General features: G+C 46.8%; 9 protein-coding genes across 9 annotated transcripts in view; 5 read left to right on the forward strand and 4 right to left on the reverse strand.

The window, feature by feature from the left end:
- Positions 1-182: 182 nt before the first annotated feature.
- On the forward strand, positions 183-2546 carry NEUTE1DRAFT_98927 (uncharacterized protein; the record flags this gene model as incomplete). The annotated part of the gene is made up of 1 exon (XM_009850728.1): positions 183-2546. The coding sequence occupies one exon, from the start codon at positions 183-185 to the stop codon at positions 2544-2546; it is 2364 nt and encodes a 787-aa protein (XP_009849030.1).
- A 1196-nt stretch (positions 2547-3742) lies between these two features.
- Positions 3743-5159, reverse strand: NEUTE1DRAFT_144885 (uncharacterized protein; the record flags this gene model as incomplete). Its single annotated transcript, XM_009850729.1, has 4 exons — positions 3743-4454; positions 4543-4653; positions 4744-4931; positions 5002-5159. The coding sequence occupies 4 exons, from the start codon at positions 5131-5133 to the stop codon at positions 3788-3790; spliced, it is 1098 nt and encodes a 365-aa protein (XP_009849031.1).
- Positions 5160-5791: 632 nt separating this feature from the next.
- NEUTE1DRAFT_116235 (uncharacterized protein) lies at positions 5792-7327 on the reverse strand (the record flags this gene model as incomplete). The annotated part of the gene is given in 5 exon segments (XM_009850730.1): positions 5792-6084; positions 6165-6682; positions 6751-7043; positions 7113-7254; positions 7273-7327. 5 exon segments carry the CDS (start codon positions 7293-7295, stop codon positions 5939-5941), a joined length of 1122 nt encoding a protein of 373 aa, XP_009849032.1.
- A 1051-nt stretch (positions 7328-8378) lies between these two features.
- NEUTE1DRAFT_78087 (uncharacterized protein) lies at positions 8379-9628 on the forward strand (the record flags this gene model as incomplete). The annotated part of the gene is made up of 1 exon (XM_009850731.1): positions 8379-9628. The coding sequence occupies one exon, from the start codon at positions 8500-8502 to the stop codon at positions 9550-9552; it is 1053 nt and encodes a 350-aa protein (XP_009849033.1).
- Positions 9629-9886: 258 nt separating this feature from the next.
- NEUTE1DRAFT_116236 (uncharacterized protein) lies at positions 9887-10873 on the forward strand (the record flags this gene model as incomplete). Its single annotated transcript, XM_009850732.1, has 1 exon — positions 9887-10873. One exon carries the CDS (start codon positions 10002-10004, stop codon positions 10605-10607), a length of 606 nt encoding a protein of 201 aa, XP_009849034.1.
- Positions 10874-12527: 1654 nt separating this feature from the next.
- Positions 12528-13941, reverse strand: NEUTE1DRAFT_98931 (uncharacterized protein; the record flags this gene model as incomplete). The annotated part of the gene is made up of 4 exons (XM_009850733.1): positions 12528-13006; positions 13081-13153; positions 13217-13826; positions 13889-13941. 4 exons carry the CDS (start codon positions 13939-13941, stop codon positions 12528-12530), a joined length of 1215 nt encoding a protein of 404 aa, XP_009849035.1.
- A 709-nt stretch (positions 13942-14650) lies between these two features.
- Positions 14651-15143, forward strand: NEUTE1DRAFT_144889 (uncharacterized protein; the record flags this gene model as incomplete). Its single annotated transcript, XM_009850734.1, has 1 exon — positions 14651-15143. The coding sequence occupies one exon, from the start codon at positions 14805-14807 to the stop codon at positions 15141-15143; it is 339 nt and encodes a 112-aa protein (XP_009849036.1).
- An 861-nt stretch (positions 15144-16004) lies between these two features.
- NEUTE1DRAFT_144890 (uncharacterized protein) lies at positions 16005-17885 on the forward strand (the record flags this gene model as incomplete). The annotated part of the gene is made up of 5 exons (XM_009850735.1): positions 16005-16148; positions 16371-16558; positions 16733-16843; positions 16910-17427; positions 17542-17885. 5 exons carry the CDS (start codon positions 16005-16007, stop codon positions 17688-17690), a joined length of 1110 nt encoding a protein of 369 aa, XP_009849037.1.
- Positions 17886-20356: 2471 nt separating this feature from the next.
- Positions 20357-25228, reverse strand: part of NEUTE1DRAFT_40119 (uncharacterized protein) — a gene marked incomplete at both ends in the record, with an annotated part of 19056 nt that continues 14184 nt past the window's right edge. Inside the window, one exon of the mRNA XM_009850534.1 lies at positions 20357-20629. Within this exon, the coding sequence (XP_009848836.1) occupies positions 20357-20629 (273 nt within the window). The remainder of the gene's footprint in view (positions 20630-25228) is intronic.

Consider the following 25228-nt stretch of genomic DNA (forward strand, 5'->3'; position numbering starts at 1 on the left):
AACAAAGTGCAAACTGCAACAAACTTCAACTTTCATCACAACATCACCACCCACATTGACATTTGTACATTGACAAAGAGTCAACCTTTCACCCAACAAGTAGGTCGCTTATCTTTCACGAAATCAAGAACTCAATTCTAATCAGTACCAGTCTCAAATCGAGATCCAACCAAAACTTCACCATGAGCGACAACGACCGTGTGATCGGCAACCCCGTCCAAAAGGCGATGGACGCGGTTGTGGAAGCCTGGGAGTCGGCACTCAACAAGATTCGGGAGTGCAAGCAGGAATACCAAGCCCAGTTGGAGGAGCTTGCCGGTCTGGGAGGCATTCCCACGCCGGCTCAGGCTCTCGGCGTTTTGACGAGCTTCTACGAGAGGGTTAAGGGCCTCAGAAACACGCTCAACCAGCCTGCGCCGCACGAAGCTCTTTCTCAAGTCGAGGTTGCCCCAGCCAATGCAGCTTGGATGGCTGCCGTCCAAGCTGCCGTCACGCCCGCACCCAGAAAGAGACTGAGGGAGCTGGTCTTGCCCGAAACCCAAGTCGCCGCCAAATCCGCTCCTGTCAACGCCGAGAGCTCTGAGCAGCAGGGAACCACTGCTGAGCTCGAGGTCGAGTCACCCTCTGCTTCTTGTGGCTCCCAGGGCGAGGATGTCAACAGCAGAAAGGATAAGGGCAAAGACAAGACCGTTGACACTGCCGCTACTACCACCGCAACCCCGACCAAATTGAGCGGCAACAGCAAGTCCGGCTCGGGGTCCATCGTCTCCAAGAAGGACATCAAGGGAAAGGGCAGAGCCAAGTCCAACTCTCCCTCACCCGAACCTTTCTCTGCCAAAACCCTTCAGAGAATCACCAACACAGTCAGGAAGACTAACAGGCTTCCCCTCATCAAGCCTGTGTCCATGCTCAAATTTGCCCGTGGTCCTGCTGCTGCTGCTGCTCCATCAGCCCCTGGTCCCAGCCGCCCTGAGCAGCGCGCCGTCACGCCCGAGCCTGAGCCAGAGTCGGATTCTGAATCTGAGTCTGTGTACTTGTCCGTGTTGCAGTTTCATGACAGCTCCTCTTCCCCTCCTGATGCTTCTTCCACTCCTGGTCCGTCTGCGACTTCCGCTGCCGTCGCTGCTGCAAGTGTTCCCGGGGTTTCTGCCTCATACCACACGGAGGAGCAGTCAATTGTCAGAACTGACGATGCAACAAGCAATGACGAAGTTGTCGACTTCGACCCTACCACTACCGCGACTAGAGTTAACAGCAGCCCCAGCGCGAGCGGATCAGAATCCAACAGCGTCACGTCCAACGAGATCCAGGAGACGCATGACAGTGCGGACATTGAGAAGACGGGAGGAAACAACATCAAGGACGCAAAAGGCAAGAACAGGGCCAGCGACACTCCCACGAAGACAACCACCACTGCCAGCGGATCTGGAAGGATTTCCTCCAAGAAAGATCTGAAGGGAAAGGGCAAAGCCATTGCCAGATCGCCCTCTCCTGTTGCTTCTTCCATGACAAGCAACAGTTACAAAGTCACGAAGAGCAAGAAGGACAATAAGGAGAACAAGCCATTCTCCAGGCGTAGTCCACCTGTCACAGGTTCATCGGAGCCTGTGTTGAACGACAAGTTCAACAACAACATCAACAACAACAACATCCAAGAGGAGATCATTGTCAAGCTGGACAAAGGAAAGGGAAAGGCAATTGACACTCCCACTCACATCCCTATTTCTACCACCACAGAGGATGTCAACAACAAAGACGAAGTCATTGTCACCACTACCAGTGCTTCTACCACAGCGGAAGCCAGCAACAACAACAACAACAACAACAAACCCAGCGCCAGCAACAGCGCCAGCACATCCGCCTCCGGCCGCGGCACCAACCCCCCCAAAAAAGACCTAGAGGGCAAAGGCAAAGCAACCACCACTTTGCCTTCCAGATCCCCCTCTCCCGGCCCTTCCTCACCCAAAACCAAACCTACCACCAAAAGCACCGACAAAGCCAAGATCACCAAAGTGACCAAACAACCTGCCGCCGCCCGTGAGCGCCAAACAATCAAGCGCTCCCTAGCCAAAAAGGGCCACCACTGGGCCTTCAAACTCGAATCCCACTTTGCTCGATCAGCCGAGGACGTCGCCATCAACCAAGACAAGTATTTCATCCTTTGCTGTCCAGCGCCCAATTGCCCGTCGCCCAACTTTGGTGGTAAACATCCTTTTAGAGAAGGAAGGGCGGTCGCGCACTTTGCTGCTGGTGGTGCTGCCGCCGGTGATGGTGGTGCTGGTGATGCTGCCGCTGCTGCTGGAGATGACACTAGAAATACTTGTTTGATGGAGATCGATGGTGAGGAGAATGATGAAAACAGAGACGAAGACGGAGACGTACAAATGACGGAAGCAGAAATCTTTGAGCGGTTCGGAGCCGAGATCGTGCAGGAGCAAAAGCGGTGGCCTGTCGATGATAAGTGGGCTTTGAAGAATAATCGCGAGTTGTGTATGAAGGTTGGGGAGGCGGGGGAGGAGAGGGAGGGGATGTTGAGGGAGTTGTGAATTGAATGAATTTTGAAGGATGTTTGAGTTATAGCGGTTGTTGAGGATGGATCGCTGAGGTCGAGAGAGAGAGAGGGGTATACCTAGATGTTTATGTTCATTCTACCCATATGCAAGATGGATCGTATGGAGTAGGGTGGTTAGTTCAGAGTTCGGAAGAGACTTATTGATTGCTGATTTGGTATGATTAAGAGGGATACAAAGGAGATGTACCCACTTGCTCGCGAATTATGAAATAGAGTGGATGGCTATGATATTGCTCTGGGTGGGATGTTGGCGCCAGTTGCGCTACCACTGGTAGATCTATAGGACAGGCAATGATTCAAAGTTCAAGACACATACATGACAATGATGCAAAGAGACGTGCAACAAGTTCCTACCGTTGAAAATTTGTCGTAACTCTCCGTTCTGTAGCCCCCACATTTCACCCAAAAGCGGAAAGAGTCCTAGAGAATCCACGCTCTTCCACGAAGGAAAAGCTGTCAGATATCGAGCACACCAGTCTGGGTTTTGCCTTCCTTTGCAACCGGCGGTACATCCCTTACCTCACCTCACCTTGTGCGCTTGCCGCACGACAGTCTCATTGTCGTTTTCCTCCTGAGTGCCCTCCATGCAAACAATCTTTCCCTTTTCATTCTTTTGTCACAAGCAAGTGTAAGCCGGGATGTGAACCTCAGTTTTCCACTCGCTTGATACTCATTCATCGTGGTAATCGATGCTCGTCCATAAGTTCCACCACGACACTCATCATCGTCACCATCATCATCGTAATTCTTTGGCTGAGTCTAGAGCCTCTCATCTTGGCTTAGAACCGAAATAAATAATTCACGTCACCGTCTCCAGCAACAAAGCTTTGAGATCAGTCACAGAAACAAAGACCTGACAACTCGTTCCCCCGTCATAGCTCTCGTAGAACGTGGCCTAAGGTGCCACACCAAACACGGCATCACAAGCTTCAATTCTTGTCCCGGAACGCGGCATTTCTTCACACATCTGTCACAACATCGTCAAATCGTAAATCTGAAACTTCTTTACATTCCCAAATAAGCAGTACTCTCAACAACTCACTCATCCGCTCTTTCATGCCCGACCGAGGCCACACCCGCCGCCTCCCATGCTGACAATGGCATCACACACTCCGGGGGCCGCTTTGCCTGTCCTGCGCCTGCCGCACATAAGGTGGTTCCCCCCCCCCCCCCCCCCCCTCCTCATCCAAAACTTCTTCGCGAGCACAACCACTCTTACTCTGGCTTCCGGCCCCATGCGAAACGCGCCATGACGTAGCCATGGATGTTAGGATCATTCCACTCCTTCTTAGCATGGGCACAGAAGGCTTGGGTCTCTTCTGGCTTCCAGCCTAGCAGGCTGTGGCAGATATAGTTGAAATATCCTTCAAGATCCATCTCAAGCACCATCTTCCACCAAAGTCCTCGTTCTGCAGCATCCTTGTCCGAATGCCAGACGCCAATCGGGACCACTATGTCCTTAAAGTCGATATCGACAAAGCCGGCCGCTTCCATCCCCTTCCTTTGCAAATCCTCTTCGTAAACGTCAAACGTTCTTCCGAACGCTTTGCCGCCCTGAGAGCAAACATTTCCCCATTGGTCTAGGGCGGTGCCTGGCTTTACAGACCCATCGTCGCTTACGAAATGGCAGGAACAAAGGAAGCTCTCAACATAGCCGCCTGGCTTGCAGGTCCGATAGGCCTGGCGGAAGAGGGCATGCCAATCTTCAACAACACCGATCAACATACGTAAATGAACAAAATCAAAGGTATTTTCGGCCCAAGTCCATTCTTGGTTGCAATCCTCAAGTTCGAACTGGACGTTGGGAGGTACCCACGACGGCTGGATGGGGGTGATGTCTGTACCAATAACCTCCGCGTGGGGAAATTCATCGGCAAAATCGCTGAATGGAAGAGATATGGTGTCAGTGAAGAATTACCGGAGATCAATAGGGGACCCAGCATGCCAGCAACGGTTGCGGGGAAACTCACATTGCCCACAGGCCGGTGCCCGTTCCAATATCCACTACCTTCTGAACCTTCTTCGTGTCAAGAGGGGACAGAAAAAGCTTTCCGCCGGCGCACACTGTGTAGCAATGGTGGCTTTTTCAGGCCGTCAGTGTCTGCACTATGATTGTAACTCATGTAGTCTCGCCAAACTCGGGATTTGGGATGCTGAATGCCCGCACATACGCAATATCCATGGACTCGAGGTGACGCTGGTCGTTGGGCTCCCAGCCCTCGGCATTACCGATATCGCCGTGGTAAGTTCTGCCATGGTGGGTGCGGTATTGGAAGATGGTGCTGCTCAAGGAAGCGGTGCTGGAGAGAACCGATCCAATCGTAGAAGCCGTATCATCGTCTGCATGTTCCTCGGGGAGCTGCGAAAAGATGGAAGACTTGGTTAGCTGAGTTCTCAGTGACAGGAACGCTCTAAATGGTTCAACTTACCGGCTGATCAGCCCAATGCGATGCAGGAAGAATACCAACCGCAGCTGCTGCCTCGGCGCTAAGCAATGGCGCGGGGGCAGTAGTCGGTGTTGGAGATGCTGCCTTGGGGCTCTGGCTACTGCTAGAATCCATGGGTGCGGCTTTGAGTACAAGAAGGGCAAGTGCGGATAAAGAGGTTGAGGGAAACGAATCGGCGGAACCTGGAGCAAAGAAGATGGTTCAAGTTGTCGTGTGGGCATTGGGGCGCTTTAAAGACCCAGGTGAGGAGGAGCATCATCTTGGAACAACGCTGCACACAGTCTTTTCTGTCTGATTCACTGTGGTGTGCGCAAGAGTACGCTGCGATGCACCGTGATAGACCAATGGATACTCGCCGGCTGCACTTTGCAGGACCGAATTCCCAAATAGCTCCTCCTCGCTATGCCGCTTTTATCTTCCCCGAATCCCGTCTCTGGACAGTCGTAACATCGCCGGACTTATTCGTGTTTTGTCCCGACCACCAAGAACCTTCGAGGCCAGTCCTTTCACTGGTTGACGACCAGAGCTTGTGAACGATAAGGATGCGCGTGTGGTTCAATGTTGCCAAATATAATGAATCTAGCATTTGCAATAGCGGTGGGTGACGACTGTCCACCACACGAGGGGACGATGTGGACTGTTATGGTGGGGAGGGCGGGGTACGGAACGGCCCGAACTTGGCCTGCCCTACCAACCTCCCGCCCGTCTCGGCCTCCACCTCCGCAGGTAGAGCCATCCGATAAACAGTCAAACACTTCTAAGCAAAAAGGGAAAAAGAAAGAAACACTGCGTTCTCCTGTGTATTCCAGGCATATGTGTCTCATGTTCTTAGCGTGCTGATTCACCTTGGTAAAGGAGATCGGAGTAAGACATGCACCCAGAGGATGGACCTATCTTCTTACAGCATTTCCTTTTCTCCCTACGGCTTCCGACCATAGACCACACGCATCACAAAATAGCCGTGAATGTTAGGATCAGCCAACTCTTTCTTAAAATGGGCACAATATGCCAGAGTCTCCTCTGAAGTCCAACCCAACAAAGCGTTACAGAGGTAGTTGAGGTATCCTGTAAGTACGGATTAGTACAAGCAATCCATCGGAAAATTGCAAGGGGCCAACAGAGGGCGACAAGGTAATGGAACTTACCCTCGATGTCTGATTCGACTGCCATCTTCCACCAAAGGCCAATTTCGGCCAACTTTTTGTCCTCTGGCCAGGCGCCCAAGGGAATCTTGAGATCCTTGACTGTAATATCAACAAACCCCGCTTCCTCCATGGCCATCTTCTGAAGATCATCCTCCAATACCTTGAAGGTTCTTCCCAATTTTTTACCGCCCTCCCAAAATATACCATGCCACTGCTCCAAGGCGCTCCCCTTCTTGACTGACCCATCATCACTACGAACATAGGCACTGGTAGTCAGACTCTCAACATATCCACCGGGCCTAGCACAGCGGAAAGCATTGCGGAAGAGACTAAACCAATCGGACACAACGCCATTTAACAAACGAAGATGAATGAAATCGAAGGAGTCCTCGTTCCAAGTCCATTCGTGGTTGCAATCATCCAATTCGAACTTGACGTTGGGAGGAACCCAAGAAGGCTGGATAGGGGACACGTCGGTTCCGATCACTTCGGCGTTGGGGAAATCATCGGCAAAGTCACTGCATCCCAGCAATAAATGATTAGTCAAAATGTGCACGGCAGGTAATGAGACGGTAAAATGATGTACATTGCCCAAAGACCGGTACCTGTACCAACGTCAAGCACCTTGTGGATATTGTTCTTTTCGAGCGGCGAGAGGAAAAGTTTGTCCCCGAGGGAAAGCATGAAAGTGTGGTGCAAGATGTCCATAGAATCAACGTGACGTTGGTCGTTAGGCTCCCATGATTCCGCATTACCAATCTCGCCATGGTAGGTTCTCCCGTGGACGGTCCGGTATTCGAAAATACTCGAAGTGAGGGAGGCTGTGGTGGAGGCAATAGATCCAATAGTTGAGGCACCGTCGTCGTCTACTTGCTCAATCTAGACAAAAGAAAATCAAATCAGTTGATAATCATCGAGTAACGTGGCAGGCGAAGACGTAGAGATTACCGGCTGCTCTGTCCAGTGGGCGCCTGGTAGGATACCAGCTTCCCTTATTTCCTCGGCACTGAGCGCCACAATCGCAGGTGGTGCCGGGTTCGGTTCAGGGGAAGCTGCTTTACCCCCGTGACTCGCGGGGCCCTTGGGGCTCTCGGGGCCCTTGGGGCTCTTGGGACTTTGGGAGCTCGACATTTTTGCGACTGTGCGTGGGAACTGAAATGAAGAGAAAACACAGGAATTTGACTATGGTTTTGACAAGCGACGAGTCTGCCGAAGGGTGAGCTTTTAACTACTGACAGAATGTGGGAGGGGAAACGCACGGCGAGGACAAAACCGTACAATTTACCGGCAATGTCCACTGTGAAGAACGCAGAGCCATCCTCGGGGGTGAAACCAAGTCGGGAACGGTAACCGCTCATTGAGTGGGCGTCGCCAATGGGAGGCCACGGTGTCCGACGCCGGCATGGAGCATAGGGTCCGTTCCCTTGAAGCAGCGCATGCTACAGTGAATGTCCATTTGGCGGTGCTTCTTTGGTGGAATTCTTTCGGCGGGGTTCGTTTCACTGGCTTAACTGAAAAACGATACTGGCCGCGTAGTGTACACGGTGTCGAGCAGAGCGGTTGCGACGTTACCCCGCAGTGGCCGAGGTGTAGACTATTGGGTGACATTTTACCCTTGTAAAATGCAATGGGTCACTTTGAGCGCGGACTTGCGGTATGCGTTCGGGGGCGTGCGAGCGAACAAAATCCTAACCCGGCCATGTGCTGTCATGGACATGGCAAGCTGACCACTGCATCGGGAGATCTCAACCCCGGGGATATTGGATCTGTCTGTGTTAGTTGGCAATGATCATCTGAATGAGGGAGACAAACCGACAAACACCAGAAGTTCATGAACCAACAGCCGCGGCTTTGTCGAAGCAGGGCTGGGTGCAATTGAATGCTGACCTCGCTTACCAGTTGTCCGACCTCATTCCAAACCCCACGCGCGATAGAGATTGGCCAGAGAATTCCATCAGAAATGAGGGCCTGATGAGTGTTCCTGAGGACGCCCACAAATTTGAAAAAGGCATCCTGTCAGTTCGTTGGTGTTTTGGTGTAAAGGGGGGAAGTGATCGGCAGGAACAACATGCTGGTGGGAGATGGAAAAAGAACGAAAGCGTCTCCACGGGTTGACGCGGGCCGGTACACGTAGAGGCATCGCGGGGTGTCTGCCCCAACCCCATCGATTACATCATACATCCATGCACGCTTTTGGAGAGAAACAGCGAACGGCGCGACAGAACTGGAAGTACGCAACAACAAAGGAAGAAACCGAAGGGAAGAAGGTAAGTACGGTCAGGATCAACAGAAATTTCTCTACCGCTGATATCACCTTCGTCGCACACTAAACACCATGATGGAGACCCAACTGGTCCACCGTCTCGAGCTCGACCCCAGCAAGCGGATCCCTCTCCTCAAAGCCCAGCTAGAACACCATCACCACCACGAGCCCGAACCCGTCCTCCCCGTCGCCAACGTCAAGACCCACCCGACCAAGGCCTCGACTGGTCCAGAAAACGGGAGCGTCTACTTCATCGGAAACGCTACCACCGTGATCGAATGGCACGGCATCCGCATCCTCACTGACCCGAACTTCCTGCACGCCGGCGACCACGTCCACCTGGGCCCGGGTGTCACCGCGGAACGTCTCAAGAACCCAGCCGTCGACATCGACGCCTTGCCCCCGCTTGACTGCATCCTCTTGTCCCATTACCACGAAGACCACTTTGATAAGCTGGTGGAGGAAAGCCTGAACCGGGACTTCCCCATCATCTCCACTCCGCACGCGAAGCAGGCATTAGCGGGCAAGGAGGATCCCTTCAAGGCCGTTTACGACTTGGACTTTTTCCAGTCCGTTCTCCTTCCCGTGGTTAACTACAAGGGCGACACGGGAGGGAAGAAGCCGGTGATCAAGGTGACGGGCATGCCGGGGAAGCATGTGCCTCCCGGTCCACTGGCAGCTGTAAACGAATTGCTGGGAGCTGTCCCGCCGACCAATGGCTGGTTGATCGAGATGAATTACTCTGCTGATGGATCAGAGGACGGAGGCGAGACGGGGTATCGCATCTACATTTCGGGCGACACGCTGTTTGTGGACGAACTGAAGGAGATTCCGCAGCGGTTGAAGGACGAGAAGATTGATCTGATGCTGGTTCACTTGGGTGGTACTACGATTCCGGGACCAAAGTTGCCGCTGCTTATGGTGACTATGGATGGAGAGCAGGGAGTCAAGCTGATGCAGCTGATGGATCCAGACGTGACGATACCAGTGCACTTTGATGATTACAATGTGTTTTTGTCGGGCTTGGATGACTTTAAGGAGGCAGTTACACAGGCGGGACTAGGTGAAAAGGTCGTGTACCTGGATAGAGGTGATCAGTATCGGTTCAATGTGCATGGAATCTGATATTGCGGGCGTCTATCTGGGCCTTCTGGGTCACATACTTTCTTTTACAGCCCGCCAATCAATCACCGATTGAAGTATCCATGTAGTTTCCTCTGTGTTAAATACTCCCGAAACATGGGCTGTTGGAGGTTGGTCAGATGGGCAGCTTTATGTTGAATCAACCACAAGCAAAGAAGCTCCACAGCTCGTCCATTTTCCCTGCTTCCTCCCCGCGAATTAGTGGGCATGATTGGACAATGCAGCGACTGGTGATGTCATGACCACAACGTCAATTTGAGTACCTCTTTGGCCATCCGACTTCAGCTTGCCCCAAACACGTAAACAAAACACAGCTTTTCTGCCCCCTAGATTCAAAATCCTTTCCAGCTCCCACCCTTCAATCGATTGAGTCGTGCAAAAAACCACAACTCCAAAACACTACAGAAAATCCTCCTGAACAACCAGTAACAATGAACCGCTTCGCGACCTCCCGCACCCTTTTCCGGGCCTTCGCAACGCCCCGCGCTACTCTCCCCGCCGGCGGCGTCGCACCCCTCCACACCTCCCGCCATCTCCAATCCACCGCCGGCTACGGCAACACCACGACCTCGGGTCAATCCACGGGCACCTCTTCTCCAAAATCCCCCGAGGACGCCTCTGCCCAATCAGGCGGTTCCCGCTCCAAGGAAGCCGTCGAGACGGGCTCCTCGCCCACGGGCGGCCCGATCCCCAACGCTTCCAAAGGCAAAGAGGAGTCCAACACCTCAACCTCAACCTCAACCTCCGAGTCCGACAAGTTCGCCATGCCGGACGGTCTAGCGAACGGCGACGCCCGCGGCCGCACCGGTGGCGGCGAGCCCCTCTCGAGCTCCCATCCAAGCGCGCCGGCCCAGCCCAAGATTAGCAACGCTAGCGTGCCCGGGAACAAGCCCAAGTTGACCAAGGAGCAGCAGGCCGAGGTGGACGCACATAATAGGGACTTTGAGAATAAGCATGGGAAGGCGGAGAGGGCCGCGGATGATAAGGTTAACCCCAAGTTTTGGGGCGGGGGTGGGAGGCGGTTGGAGGAGGACTAAGTGCGGAGTGGACTTTGTGCATGGAACGGAGTCTTCGGTGTCCGTAGTTGGGGGTACATGGTCGAGGAATATCGTCAGTCTTTCCCTGCGGTGCTATCGTATCTGCCTACTCACAGAGGCAATGAATTCATTGAAGTTCAAGTGTAGTATTTCATAGCGGTTCAACAGATGTTAGATGACATGCCGAAGGTCGAAGGCGGATTGGAAGTCCAACTTCCTAGGTTCTTTCAACCGATACTACATCTTCCAAACGAAATTCGAATCTTCCATTTGCTATCTCTCCTGCATAGCCTGCGAACACAACACCCATGAGACCCAACCGCTGCTATGTCTTGAAGGGAGAGGACTAGATGCCAACCCCTATAAAGAAGGGTACCTATATACGACTGCAGGATTCGGCCGAGCCGATCAAGCTGGAGAGGAAAGATAGTAACAGGGTTGCCATCGATTGTTGCTACTTCTTACAATGGAGAAAAGTCAATCATATGTAGTTGGGAGTTGGCCCTTCTAATTTTGGATCAATGAGCGTGGAGTACCGCTTCCTTAACACTTTAACAGAGAGTACAATGGGACTTGTGAGTCTGGGCAACGGAGAGCTTAGACGGGCGACTGAGGCTATGACGAAAATGGCAGCGAAAGGGAGAAGGAGTCTAGCAGACCGAGATGGAAAGCCCAAATTCAGCACGAACACGCGTTCCTTCCCAGCCGACTGGGGTTTATACATTCTCCTAACTTCCTAACCCCAAGCTTTGTCGTGAAAATGCCGAGAAAAATATATCACCGATGCTATCACTTCAAGTATTCGCGACGGCTCGGAGCTACGGATGTAAACACGTCATGGGACGGCATCTCACAAGGTTTCAACAGGTAAAATGGCACCAACAACAAATCCAGCGGTCAGTCTTCATGTCCTGAGAATATGGTCAAGTCACGTTGCATGGGTGACGTATTATCGTTGAGTGTCTTAGAAGTGAAAGTTGTAAAGTAGACGTTAAAAGCGCGCGGAAATTAGGGTGGGTGCGGGGGGTGCTTCCATGAATGAATATGCATGTAAACGCTATCGGGTCCAGGTTATCTGTTTTCTTGGATAATAGAGGCTTCGAACAAACCTCGTTGCGTACATGTCAAATCAGACACAACAATCAGTTAGGGGTGCATGACAATGCGTCTTAACGGGCAAATGTGGGAATTGGGCAGCTTCAAATGGTCTTAATTGGGTACCAAGTAGAAGTTAACGAGCAAATCTGCAATGACCTGCAGCATGCGACAGACAGCTCCTCCCGTCAAGCGACATATGCACTGTAGAGGTCAAGAAGACGACGAGGTCAAGAAGACGACGATAAAGCATCAAGGGCACACGGCTCCCAACGATTCTAGCATCCGGATCACAGACAACTCAACTATCAATATGATGATTCCATCTATGGGCTTGTGATATTCCTACCATGTTGCCCTTTCTCCCCCCTCGTGATACCACTTATGAGTTTCCATTGATCAAACGCTGATACGCCGTCAGATCTGAAAGGATGTGATTACCCATATTTTCGAAACAAATACTTTTGTAGAACAAACAACGTGGACGCCAGAACTTGCTAAGTCCCACGTCGTAAAGAAAGAATCAGAGAACCAAGCAGAATGACCAATGGCGACAAAGCTTTTTGTCAACCACAAGCCAAAATCCCATACAATCCCGGGCATACCACTTCAACCACAATCCACATCAGCCCAAATCACCGTTCGCCAACCATGTGAGTAACCGCCCACTCGATCGCTTGACCAATGGAGCGCTTCCGATTGCAATGTGATGAAGGCCCCAGAGTCCTCATCATAGCTGTCGCAGTACCGGCGCCATTAGAGTTTCGGATCGAGCTATGTTGTAAGCCGCAGAACAGCTACAACTTGCTTGGTGTTGGGAAACATCTAGTCAAGAAAAACTGGAGCGGGGAGGTTGGCTTCTTGGACCATGGCCATCAGCTTGCGCTTCACGGGCTTGTTCTTGGTGCTACCGCCGGCAATGAAGATCACCGGCTCAGGGACAATGCTAGGGTGGTCAGTCTCTGCGGTCCTCCTTCTCAAATTCTTGAGTAGGTCATCAACAAGCTCAAAGGCGGCTTTGTGGGCTTCGTTCCAAGTTTGAGTGATCTCGTCCTGGTCAAACGTGCACAGCAGGAAATTCTGCTCTTCCCACAGGGGAACACCGAAGGAGAATGCTTTGGGAGTCTCTCCCTCCTGGGCAGGACCCCAGTCTCCTCTAACGCGGGGATCAGTAAATGCCTCGCGAATTTGCTCGGAAATCGCGGGACACATCGGATGTCCTGGGCCGGCATCCTGGTTGAGGCACTTGGTTGCACAAGCGACCAGAATGCCGTGAAGCACGTGTTCAGTGCCGCCGCCAGCGCCTAAGAGATAGTCAATCATCAGACTTTAGACCAGATGATTATAGAGTGGGTGGCACTAAGATGATTAAACTCACCAAATGATTGTTCAAGTCTGAAAAACTGCGGCGGTCCCTGCTCATTGTGCCTCACCCAAAACAAGGATGCGTTCTAGATCCCAAAAATCAGCAATCCCTCGGACATCGATCAAGCTAGGAGGACAGAAGAACCTACCAGGTTATGTCCGCCAAAGTCAATCACCAGCCACACTTGATTGGAGCCTGGAACCTTAACATCGTCAAGATACCCGGGTGAATTCAAGATGTAATGAGTTAGGCCATCGGCCTCCCTGCGGAACCCGACCTTGTTTCTTGCCTCCACCTTGTTCCACTCAAAAGCCTCTCTGATTAGATCCCGGACCACATCTTCAAACTCCACGCCCCACTGGGCCGGCATGGAGACAGGAAGGTTATTGATCGCCCAATCCTTACGAGGGTTTTGGAAAATCCAACCTCGGACTTCCCTCAACAACTCCAGGATTCCCGTCCGAAGTTTCTGCCGGAATGCCTGACTGTCCTCTTGACGAAGCCTCTGGATCATGGGGTATTCATCCACGAACTTGTCTGCAGCATTGGCAAGGATGTAAAATGCGTACTTCAGCGAAACAGACTCGCGATCGTACGGATGATTGTCGCCCATATACACGGGGACATGGTCATCGAACGGGTAGCCATGGGAGGCAAAAGTCTTAGAGATGATGCCTCCTGCAGGGGAGAATCCTATGCGCTGAATAATGACGCGAGTGAGAGAGCTGCCGAGATCCAGGGCGACCACGACACGCGGGCTAAGTGATCGAAGAAGAGTCAGTATACGCGTCAGTGGATGGGTGGAGGTTGTCAAACACACCGCGCTGCGTCCGCTAACTGGGGAATATTCATGCCGGAAGTAGGAGCGGTCATGGTGGGCAGTTGTCGAGGTTCAATTCGCTTTGTCGTCGATTGCCTGTGGCAAATGAGGGCAGGTGCAAGGCCCAAAATCGACCTGGCCAAAGAGGGAAAGATTGTCGGGTCGGAGTGGTAGGTAGAGAAGAATGAAAGAATGGGCGAAGAAGGAAGAGAAAACCCAGAAGACGTGAAAGTTCCCTGCCCCGTTGGGTGTTGAAGTAGAAAGGCGGAGAAGAAAGAACGGAAATTAGAGCCGGCTACAACATATACTCCATCCAAGAAGGGAGTGCTGGTGAATAGAAATTCCAGTGACGAGACTGGGCGCCCATGGTTGCCTGGCACGGACTTCAACCTAACTTCAACAACCTGGACAATTCATTCCCCAGTGTCGCTTCCCTTTACTTACAAGTTTACTCAGAAGCCCCACTCGTGATAGTGAAGGGACGCAACATCAGACCAAGAGACGCCAAGAAGGTTCACCAGCTGAATTGGGCTCCAAATGAGGGACACAGTTCTGTCTGGTTTTAGCAAGACTTCCATCAGTTGAAGTATGCATCTTGTAAAGGTGCGTACAAGTCTCCATGGAAGGGCAGTCAAGTATCTCTTCAAAGGCATTCAGTACCCCAGTTCATGGTCAACTTTTCTCGCTGCTGATGGCCTGGTCGTTCGCCTGTTGGCTCTGTTTTTGATTTTTCAGCAGTGTTCCTTTCGAGCCGGATCTTTACCCAAACTAGCCAGGCCTCCTACCGTCCGGAATTGCTTGCCAACGCCTCCTATACCAGTCCTCTCCTTGAGTCCCCGCGCCGACGCACCAAGCAAGTGTACCCTCTTTCGCACGACTGCCCGAGCCCACCGCGGTCGCCGTGTTCGTATTGTCAATGCCGTCCCCAGCGCCTGCTCTCGTCTCCATCACAGGCCTTTCGGTCACCGCGCACAACCCTTCCGTATACGCCAACGAAAAGACCACCCACACAAAGAGGATAAAGTACAAAGAGAAGAGCAAAGGAGAAGCCAGGGACTTAACACCGAAGTTGAAGTACAACAGAGGCAATAGGGACAAGAAGAGGAATAATCGTGACAGGATCTCCAAGGCCAGCACAAGCTCCAAGACCACCTTTGCTGCGTCACAGCACACGACGAACAAGCGGTCACTGGTCAAGAAGGAAAATTATCTGGCCCCCGAGGCGCCGAAACCTGTGGCTCCCGTCTTCTCTTGACATTTCTTCAACATTGGACGAGGGCCGGAACGCTCGCCCTGCTTGGTGGAAAAAGGAGGATGTGTTGATGGACAAGCGTTGAGGTTCCAACTCCAATGTGAACAGACTGAGAGGAAAGCTGTGTTTGTTCGCTAGTCATGGAGGAATCAAGGAAAACAGAGTCATCTGCAGGTATATAGCCATCCTGTCCTGCCACACATCTGGCTGGGCGTCCCTCCCACGCTGATGGCTTCCCCCATGCCCATCTCCCCGCCTTCGCTTGTCACAACACGTGTGGTGACTGGTGTCTGGTCCCAAAGTGCCCCTCTATCCTACCGCACATTCTTGACAGTACACTACAACGGGTTGCAGTCTCTCGCCGAACGGGCCGTGTACCCCACATTTGCATGAGCTTTCAATAGTGGGCGACACGTGTGCTGAGGTTTGCCAGTGGGGGGTTTTAGGTCTTGGGAAGAATGCAACGTGTATCACCCCATTGAACCCCACGGGAGGGCTGAATATGGTTGCAATATGCCGGGGTCAGCAGCAGAACCCCTTGTTGATGCAGGTTTCGGTCAATAGGGTCTTTCTTTTCTGTGCATGGCCCCCGGCTAGGACCACAACATGCAGGCCATCCAGAGAAGGGATTCCAACGAACTGAACTCTTTCTGCATTTTCCACAGTGACCCATCAGGGTAGCAAAGACTGTACAGCTTCCGTTTGTGGATGCCGACTCCCAGTACGATGCTCCTCTTGGCTTCTCCTCTTCCTGCACGCCGTGCTTAAAGTCAGGTCCTTTCTCGCTCCTCGATCAACAAGTCCTACTCCTTCTCTTATCGCCCAAAAGACTCCCGTCAGACTGTTCACCCAGAACCCGCGACCATGGTCACCAGTCCAAAAAGTCCCAAGAGTCCCCAAAGCCCCAAGGGCGAGGCAGCTGCTCCAGCCCCGGTCTCGGCCCCGCTCAGTGTCGAGGCGCAAAACGCCGCGGGCATTCTTCCTGCGTCGCACTGGACAGAGCAAGCGGTAAATCACTCTGTTCATTACCATATCTTCGTCCGGAATTGAGATCTTGTGTCGCATAGAAGACGTGGTCTTCATGGCCTGCCAGTTGCGTTTCGGGGGCCGTCGATGAGCACGTATTTGGTTGACACTACCAGCTTTGCATTCCCGACCCCCAATATCGCGAGATTCTGCGGTACTTGATGTTCAAGCACCGAAACTAACATATTCCTCTCTACTTTGCAGCTCCCGGAAGAGGGCCCGAGCAACGATGGTGCCTCGACACTTGGATCTTTCATGTCCACCACCGCTTCTCTGGCTTCGAGCATTTACCAATACCGCACCGTTCAAGGAAGAACCTATCATGGCGAGTTGGGTAATGCTGAATCTTGGGAACCGAATGATCCGCGTCACGTCGAAGCCTTGGATCTCTTGTAAGAACCCGCATACCCGCAGATACCTGATTGTCCATGGGTGTCAGCTGGTTGCCTTTAGCTGTTGTTTCAATCCACACTCCCTGGTCTTGTTGCGACGACCGCCAAAGGCAACCACCTCACACCCACGATCAATAATGACTGCTTCGACCGTACAGCCTAACAGTTGAGAAGACACCACGCTCTGATGTTGCAGACAGACGGAAAGCTGTATCTCGCTCCACTGGAGAAGAAGAAGGTTCAAAAGGTACTCGACATCGCAACAGGGTCCGGACTGTGGTCCATGTGAGTGCCTTCTCAGTTTTTCTATCTTCCATCGAGTCCTTCTAACGACGCCGTTGTTTTCTTTAGCGATTTTGCCGACGAGTTCCCGAATACCGAAGTTATTGGTACCGATGTCACGCCCATTCAACCTTCCTGGGTGCCGCCGAATGTCCAATTTGAGTTGGAGGACTGCAACCAAGAGTGGACATGGGCCGCGAATACCTTCGACTTCATTAATATGCGCTTCATGAATGGTATCGTCACCGACTGGTACGCCCTCTTCCGTAATGCCTACAGAGTCTGCAAGCCTGGCGGTTGGGTAGAAAGCTCCGGGACTTCTGGGAGATTCTTTAGTCATGACGGGACGTTGAAGGAGGGGAGTGCTATAGACCAATGGGGCATAGTCTTCCGGGAGGGCGGTAAAAAGCTCGGAAGGACTTTTACTGTCTATGAAGAGGACCTCCAAAGGAAGGGTATGGAAGCTGCGGGATTCGTCGATATCCAATTCAGGGATATCGAAGTCCCTCTGGGTGTCTGGCACCCGGATAAGAAGGCCGCCGAACGAGGTCTTTGGTGGAAAATGGCTGTTGAGGCAGATATCGAAGGTAAGTGGTGCTTCACAGCATGAAGAAGAGGGAAAACTACCAAGGGGGCAACGCCAACACACATCCGACCCCTTGATTGAAACTGCCGAGACTGATGCTAACATATGGTCACAGGATATATCAACTACTTTTGGAATGCCGCCCTTGGCTGGACCCCCGAGGAGGCTAAGGTGTTCGCACGCTACGTCAAGAAGGAATGGAACGATCCTAACATTCACGGCTATTTCATTTTGCGGGTCGCATGGGGCCGCAGGCCAGAGTAATTGAATGGAAGGGGCACTTGCAGGATGACGGAGGACAGGTGTCACTCTCACAGATTTTTGTATATTCCTCCAGTTTGAGGGAAACCATGAGCATGACAGGCCTGGATGAACCTAGAAGACGTTTTCACCGTTGTGATTGACTCTTCAAACACCATACATACCATCACAATCAGCACGATCATGAACATGAACGTGAACGCTACTCACTGCCCTAAAGCAAGTGCTTCGTCATCCTATTTCAAGCAGCCCAAAAACATGGTCTGTCTTTCCAAAAGTGAAGGACGATTTGATGGAACACTCGAAGTTTTGAGGCTCTAAATTTGAGTCGAAATGGCTTGAGAGCAGTGTGGTGTCTGTTCAACAGTACGGTTTGTGTTGCCAAGAGGACGGGAGTCATGAAATGAATCAAGGGAGAAGGAGTCATCTCATTCTGCCAAAGGAAGAAGGTTACTTTTCACACTACATATAGTGTGATCGACCATGAGTTCTATACGTTGTTTCTCTGGTTTACGCTTCTACGCATATAATACGACCGCCGCAAATATTTCAGCCATATATGTGAGCATAGAGGTATCTATATCATATGACCCACATTCTCTCCTCTTTCTCTTACCCGTTCTTAAACCACATTTAGGTACATCCATCCTGAAGTCTTGAACTTTATCCGTTTAATCCAGAGGTATCTTCGTCTTCCCGTTCATCCACAACGGTGTTTCTAGCTTAATCCAGGATATTCACGACCGATGCTGGAAAAAGGCCTTCCAGCCCGCGATTGACGAGGCCGAAACGAGGCTCAAGGCACTTGCCAAGAGCCACAAGAGCCGGGGGCAGACCAAATCCCCTTGTGGTCATCATGGCTGGAGGAAGCCTCATGAACAAGGCTTTCCAGCTTTGCTTGTAAACAAGCGGACAGTTAGCGAGGAGTAAGTTTCAATGGAACCTCTCATGATTTTCATTTACTCAGCTGCTAATCATGTTAATATCGACAGTCTTGTGCGCTGTGCCATTGGATCCCTCTATTGAGAACTCATGGTGTTGACCGTACCTCAATTTTTGCACCAGGGCGCCGCGGCCATCGGCCTGCAGATGAGGCACGCAGGACAAGAGGAGGGGCGGGGCGACTGGGACAACATAACAAAGCCTACCTACCCATGGCACCTTCTCTATTGTTACGTGAGTTGGATTTTCCCCAAAGCTGATGAATAGTAGCAGCAATCGTACTAACGAAATGTACATGAGTAGGACGTCAAAGCGAAGCAGGACGTCTTTCCGACTTGCGTGATCCCCATGCAAACCGGTGACTGTCTGCGCTTGGTATGCGACCCATTTTAAGGGTAAGACGACGTCAGCAATCGCAGGCCCTCGAGGAGGATAAAAGGAGCTATGAATTCATCGAGAGGTTACCTCTCAACCCTCGCACCCGTCGGTACGAGTGCAGGGTAGAATTTCGCGACAGAGGGGACGGAATGGTTAGTATAGTCGACCAATTCCCGGGCACGGTGTGTGAAAATCCCCTATATTTCGACCACGGCACAAGGTGATGAGGGCGGGGAGGAAGAAGCGTCCCGCTCAGAGATGTCGTTTCGGATCTTTTCCTTGGTCTACCGATTGAAGAAGAGGATCGCATGGAGAATTCTGAGGCAGACATCCGAATGTAGGCAGGAAGCGGCCTCCAATGTTCAATGGTGTTGTAGATGACATGTGGATACACCAGGAAAGAGCTAACAAGCTGCATCTAGCAACTCTTGGTAGGAACGCCCACTTGAAATAGCAACCGCCAGATATCGCAAAGATAAATTTAGCCGGTATCAAAACTCAATGAGACGATGAAACATACGCCAAATGCTCTTTTCTGTCTTTCAGGACAAAACTCTGTGTGTATATCTCAACAGTGTCACAGCCAACTCACTTTACTTCGTGTATATTTTTTTTCTTCGAACTATCCTCTCAATCGACCATTCTGTCACTTAGTACAAGTCTGAGACGATATCTGTAGCTGGTGCACTCCACTGTATATCACAAAAAAAGAGGTTATGAGGTGATGTTCCCTGTTCCTTGGATGCCAAGGATGCATATGCGATGCATACCCGTCCATCGGCTCATCCATCCGCCTTAACACTCTTGAGACACTCAGCCCTAGCTCCCCTAATACTTTGTGTACCACGTTTCTGAGACTTGATTCAAGATCCCGGACGGAACCACAGGCTAATTACAATTTGAAATATTCAGATACCAGCTCGCTTGATGCTGAAAGACAAGAGTGAACCTGCACACTCGTGCGTACAACAGTTCTGTCGGGTGAGCGTACGTTGGATCCACAGGCCTTTAAGCCTACAAGCATGCAAACTCACATGCTTGTGGAACCAGCTCTTACTCATCACTGAGCCAACGTCGTGGTCGTAGACAACTTTCCGACGCTGGTACTTCAACATCGCGAAAGTGCATGGGAAGCTTGTGTTGTAGGTTAACTGCGAACTGTCTGGCATTTGCTAGAAAGAGAGCTCGTGGATCATCTCGATCTTTGATCACACTGGTGATTGTGTAGAAATGGGCGACAGCTCAGTTGTGGAAGGATGCCGCTGCTGCTGCGACTTCTGAAACCTAAGTCAGTAAAACCGGCAAACTTGAGGAGTCGTGTTGCTGGGTCCCACTTTCTTTCAAATAGTTTATTGTTTCTCGGCTCGGATGACGTTCGCAAGCCTGGTGCCAGGATTAAAACCAAGGCATAGACGAAGATTGGTTGTGCGTATCCGGTTGGGCTGTCCCGTTTGCTTCACTTGGACGACCACAAACGTCTCCTTGCCACTCCCCTCAATTGACACCTCGCAGTTGTACTTATCACCTTCCTGGACCGCGGGAAGATCGTCAAACAACACGTAGGATCGGAGAGACCCAATTGGGATCCTTTCGGCCTTGCTTTTGGGTTTCGGCGCGTGGTACTTTCCATCAGGACAACGAGATTCTAGCAGAGTTGGGATTAGTACTACTCTAGTCTAGTATTTAACCAGTACTAGTACTAGACCCAGTACTAATACTAATTAGTACTCTAGTATTTAGTACTACTAAAGTATTTTTAGTATTTTCAAAAAATAGTTTTAGTATAGAAAATATGCTAGAAAACGAGCTCTTTTTAGTACTATCAACAGTTTTTCAAAACAGTAAAAAACTAAAAAGTTATTAAGAAAAATAAAATACTAATTAGTACCAGAAATACTAGACTAGTACTAGAAATACTAGAATTAGTATTAGAAATACTAGGCTAGTACTAGAAATACTAGAATTAGTACTAGAAATACTAGTCTAGTACTGGAAATACTAGTCTAGTACTAAGTATATTCGTCTAATATTGGGAATACTAATTTAGTATCTTCGATATTTATATATATATATATATATATATTATTAGATAATATATATACTAATTAAATATAATATAGAAATAGAAATATTTAACAATACAACTTTAAGGAATATAAGAATAAGTTTAAGATAAAAAGAATATAATAAGGAAGTAGAAGAAAAAGTAAAAAAAAAAAAAAAAAAAGTAAGAAGTATACTAAAGTTAAGAAAGAGAAAAGGTATTAGAAAAGGAAAAAGAAAGAATAAAATAAAATAAAAAGGTAAATAATTTAAAGTAATTAAAGTGAAAATAGTTTAGTATGTACCTTTTTAAATAGATGTTTCTTAAAAAGTTATTTACTATGCTTAAAGGTAGAATAAAAGTAAAGAAGTAAATTAAGAAGGTCGAATAATAAAGAATGTTAATAATTAGTTTAATATAAAATGAAATTAAAAGTTTAAAAATAGAATAATAATATAGATATATTAAAAATTCAATTACAAATTATTTGTATATTCGAGTAATATATTATTTTTGAAGAATAGTATATATTATTATTTCTATATTAGTTACTATATTTAATAATAATAAATTATAAAATAAAGTAGTAAAGTAAAGTAAAATTATTAAATAAAAGAAGGATAAAATTACTTTATTAAGTTAATTGGAGGAATAAGTTTTTAAAAATGTTTAATTTTATAATACTTTTGTATATTCGAGGTTAAGAGACTTTTAGTAAGGGTTAGAGTACTAATTCTGAAATTATAAAAGTATAGAAACTTAAAAAGTCTTAAATTTTATAATAAAGAATAAAAGTTTAAAAAAGTTTAAAATCTTTAGAATATTTTTATATTATACTATTAATACTATTTCTACTATTAATGCTACTACTACTATTATTAAAATACTAATTAGTACTACTAAAATACTAATTAGTACTACTCTAGTACTACTTCAGTACTATTCTAGTACTACTCTAGTACTACTCTAGTACTACTCTAGTACTACTCTAGTACTATTCTGATACTACTCTAGTACTACTTGTTACGAACTTAAGCGATACAAGGGTCGCCCAGATCCTTGGGATCCGGCAGCCCCACTAGGGACGACTAGTATAACTCTTAGTAGCTAGGAAGGGCATATAAGTAAGCGTAGGTTCACTATATACAGGCTCACTATATATAAATACTCACTAGTAAGCAAGCGCTTATAATAAGCAAGCATTTACAGGTAAGTAGGTACTTATAGTAAGTAAGAATATTATTGTAAATAGACACTTAATAATTAAAAAGCTAAATATAGTCTAGAAGTATAAAAGGACGGCTAGAAAACTTAGATTATTAAATAGTTCGATAGTAGTTAATAAATTATTATTACCGAGACTAATATTACGTATATATATTTATTATAAACCTTTTAGCTTTATTGAATAGTACTAATAGTTTTCATACTTTTAATTATCTTATTTAGGCAAATTAAACTACCATTTATTATATATTAACTATTTCCTTTAGCCTATTTTAATTAGTAATTAAAGGTATTTCTTTGCTTTACTATATTTATTACTACTAGAAATAATAATGACCCTACTTATTAAGGTAAATTTACGAACCTTACTACTATATATTAGTAGTTCGAAGTTATATAGGATTGTATTTATTAATTTAAAATTTAATTCGAGGTTGGATCCGGCGCCCTTGGAATAAAAGTAGGAGAGGATACTCCGCTTACTAACCGTCCTAAAATTAAATTAGCCGTATTTAAAGAGTTTAATAGATAATAGTCCACCCTTACGGGATTCTTAATTTAAATATATATTTATCTCTACTTTTATAGAGATTGGTTCAATTTTGAGTTCGATAAAGTAACTTACGTAGGAATTAGACTTATAGATTGGGCCTTTACTTAATACGAGCCTATCTTTAAAGACTTCTATAAAAATAGAAAAGATGCTTCGGATTTTATTAGGAAGATTTTAGGTAACTATAATGAATTTACTAAGGCCTTTATTCAAATTTTTGGAAAAAAGCATAAGATTCGTTGGGTTTAAGAACGTTTAATTTATTTTCAATAAATTAAATTTACTTTAACTTATATTACGCTTTTTAAATAGGATATTCTCTATAGTAATATTAATAACGATAGATTAATATAATTATTCTATAATAGTTTTAAGGAAAGAATTAAAAACGAATTCTATAAGGAAAACCGTCCCGAAACTATTAATATTTATATTAATAAAAATTATCCGTATTAACGATCGACTATTCTAGTGGGAGTAGGAGAAGAAAAGAAAAGTAATTACCTTCGTTCCTTTTAAATTTAATACTAATATTAAGAAGAAAAGGATATAGGGAACCTACTTTTCCAAAACTATTTATACTAGACCTATAGAAATTAATACGGCTTAAATTAATTAAAGTAAACGGGACTTTTCGAAGGTTAAGTACTTTAATTATAATAAGACTAGGTATATAGAGAAAAATTATTATATATTTAAATAGTTAAATTAAAAGAAAGCGGAAACCGCTATAGTAGAAGGAGTTAGAATAATTGAAATCGCTAGCGCCGAATATAGTTAAAACGATTTAGAAGATATTATAAATAAGATTAAGGATTACAATTTAGAAGATTAATAGGAGGCCAATAATAAATATTAATAAGAAGGACTTAATAAGGAAAATCTTATTAAGGAGGAGGTATGAAATATATTTTAAATATAATAGTACTAAACTCCGATTTAGGAAGAAATTGGTAGCCTCTTTAATACCGACCGGATTCTCCTTACGGTTATATAAATAATAAATACTATTCTACCTCCGATTCCGCCCTTAGTATTTATAATTGAAAAATCTAATACGTTCGAATTCGTTAATTCGTACTAGTACGGCTACTCTAACTATTTTATTAAAAAATACTAGACGGAGCTGCTATAATTTTATTTGAATAAAAGCGGGAAGAACGAATTATAGGAAGATTTCTAAAGGAAACGAATAATTGTTATTAAAGGAAAGCTATAAGTTATTTAGGAGTAAACCCCGGAACTAATTAAAATATATTAGCCGGTTATAGGAAATATAGTATAGATATACCCCTTTTACTATATTTATTACTAAATATTATAGTTCTAATATATTATTAATAACTATTACGAATACTATAGGAAGAAGTATAATAATTATTTTTAGCCTACTAGAAAATTATATTGGTAAGAGCAATTTAGGCTAGTTATACGTACTTTTAGCCGAAGTAATTTATAAACCGCCTTTATTATAAATAAATAGTTTATATTTAATTTATATCCCTTCGTATAGATAAATAAATAATTATTACTTAGGAGATTTATTATACGCCCTTATTATATTTATATTTATATAAAATAGGAAAAAGTAAATTATTAATAGTAATAGTACCCGATATCCGATTACCCTATTTATATAAGGTAGAAAGCCTAGGATATTAAAAAGGAATTTAATAATTACCTCTATAGTACTAGGATAATTGAGCGTAAGGACAAAGAAAAAGCTACTTATATAGTATAGTTATAGGAATACAATTCGTTAAACGAATTTAAATCTAATGAAGGGGATACTCTTAATAATTATCGCTAGGAATTAGGAAATGGCTTAGGGCCTTTAAAGAGGCCTAACGAAAATTAAATCCTAAATGAAATAAATTACCCGATAATATAATTATTAGAATAATAAAATCCGAAACCCTATAATACCTATAGAAGTTACTATTATAGAAGAAGGGAAAGAGGATTAGTAATTAAAAGTTATAATTTATTAAAAGAATTACTAAACTTTTATATTAATAGATTCTAGAGTTTAATTAAATTTTATTTTACTAAAGTTCGTTACTTAATTTAGGATTCCTTAGAAAAAGAAAAAGGTTCCTTTTATAGTAAAAGAACCCTTCGAAATATAAATCGTAAGACGGGAAATGTTACTACTACCTATTATAATAAAAGGCAAAATGATTAAAATTAATTTTAACGTCGTTAAAATAGAGTTATTTAAGAATATAATCCTAAGGTACCTATAGTATATAATATACAACCCAAATATTAATTAGAAGGAAGGTAACTACTTATATCCTAGGACGTACTTAATTACTAATAGGAAAACCAGAGTACAGTAAAAAGTAAATTAAGGAGGTAATATTCCTATAGCCCTACTATAAAAAGTATAAGAAA

This window comes from Neurospora tetrasperma, assembly GCF_000213175.1.
Source record: "Neurospora tetrasperma FGSC 2508 unplaced genomic scaffold NEUTE1scaffold_2, whole genome shotgun sequence".
NCBI classification, from domain to species: domain Eukaryota; kingdom Fungi; phylum Ascomycota; class Sordariomycetes; order Sordariales; family Sordariaceae; genus Neurospora; species Neurospora tetrasperma.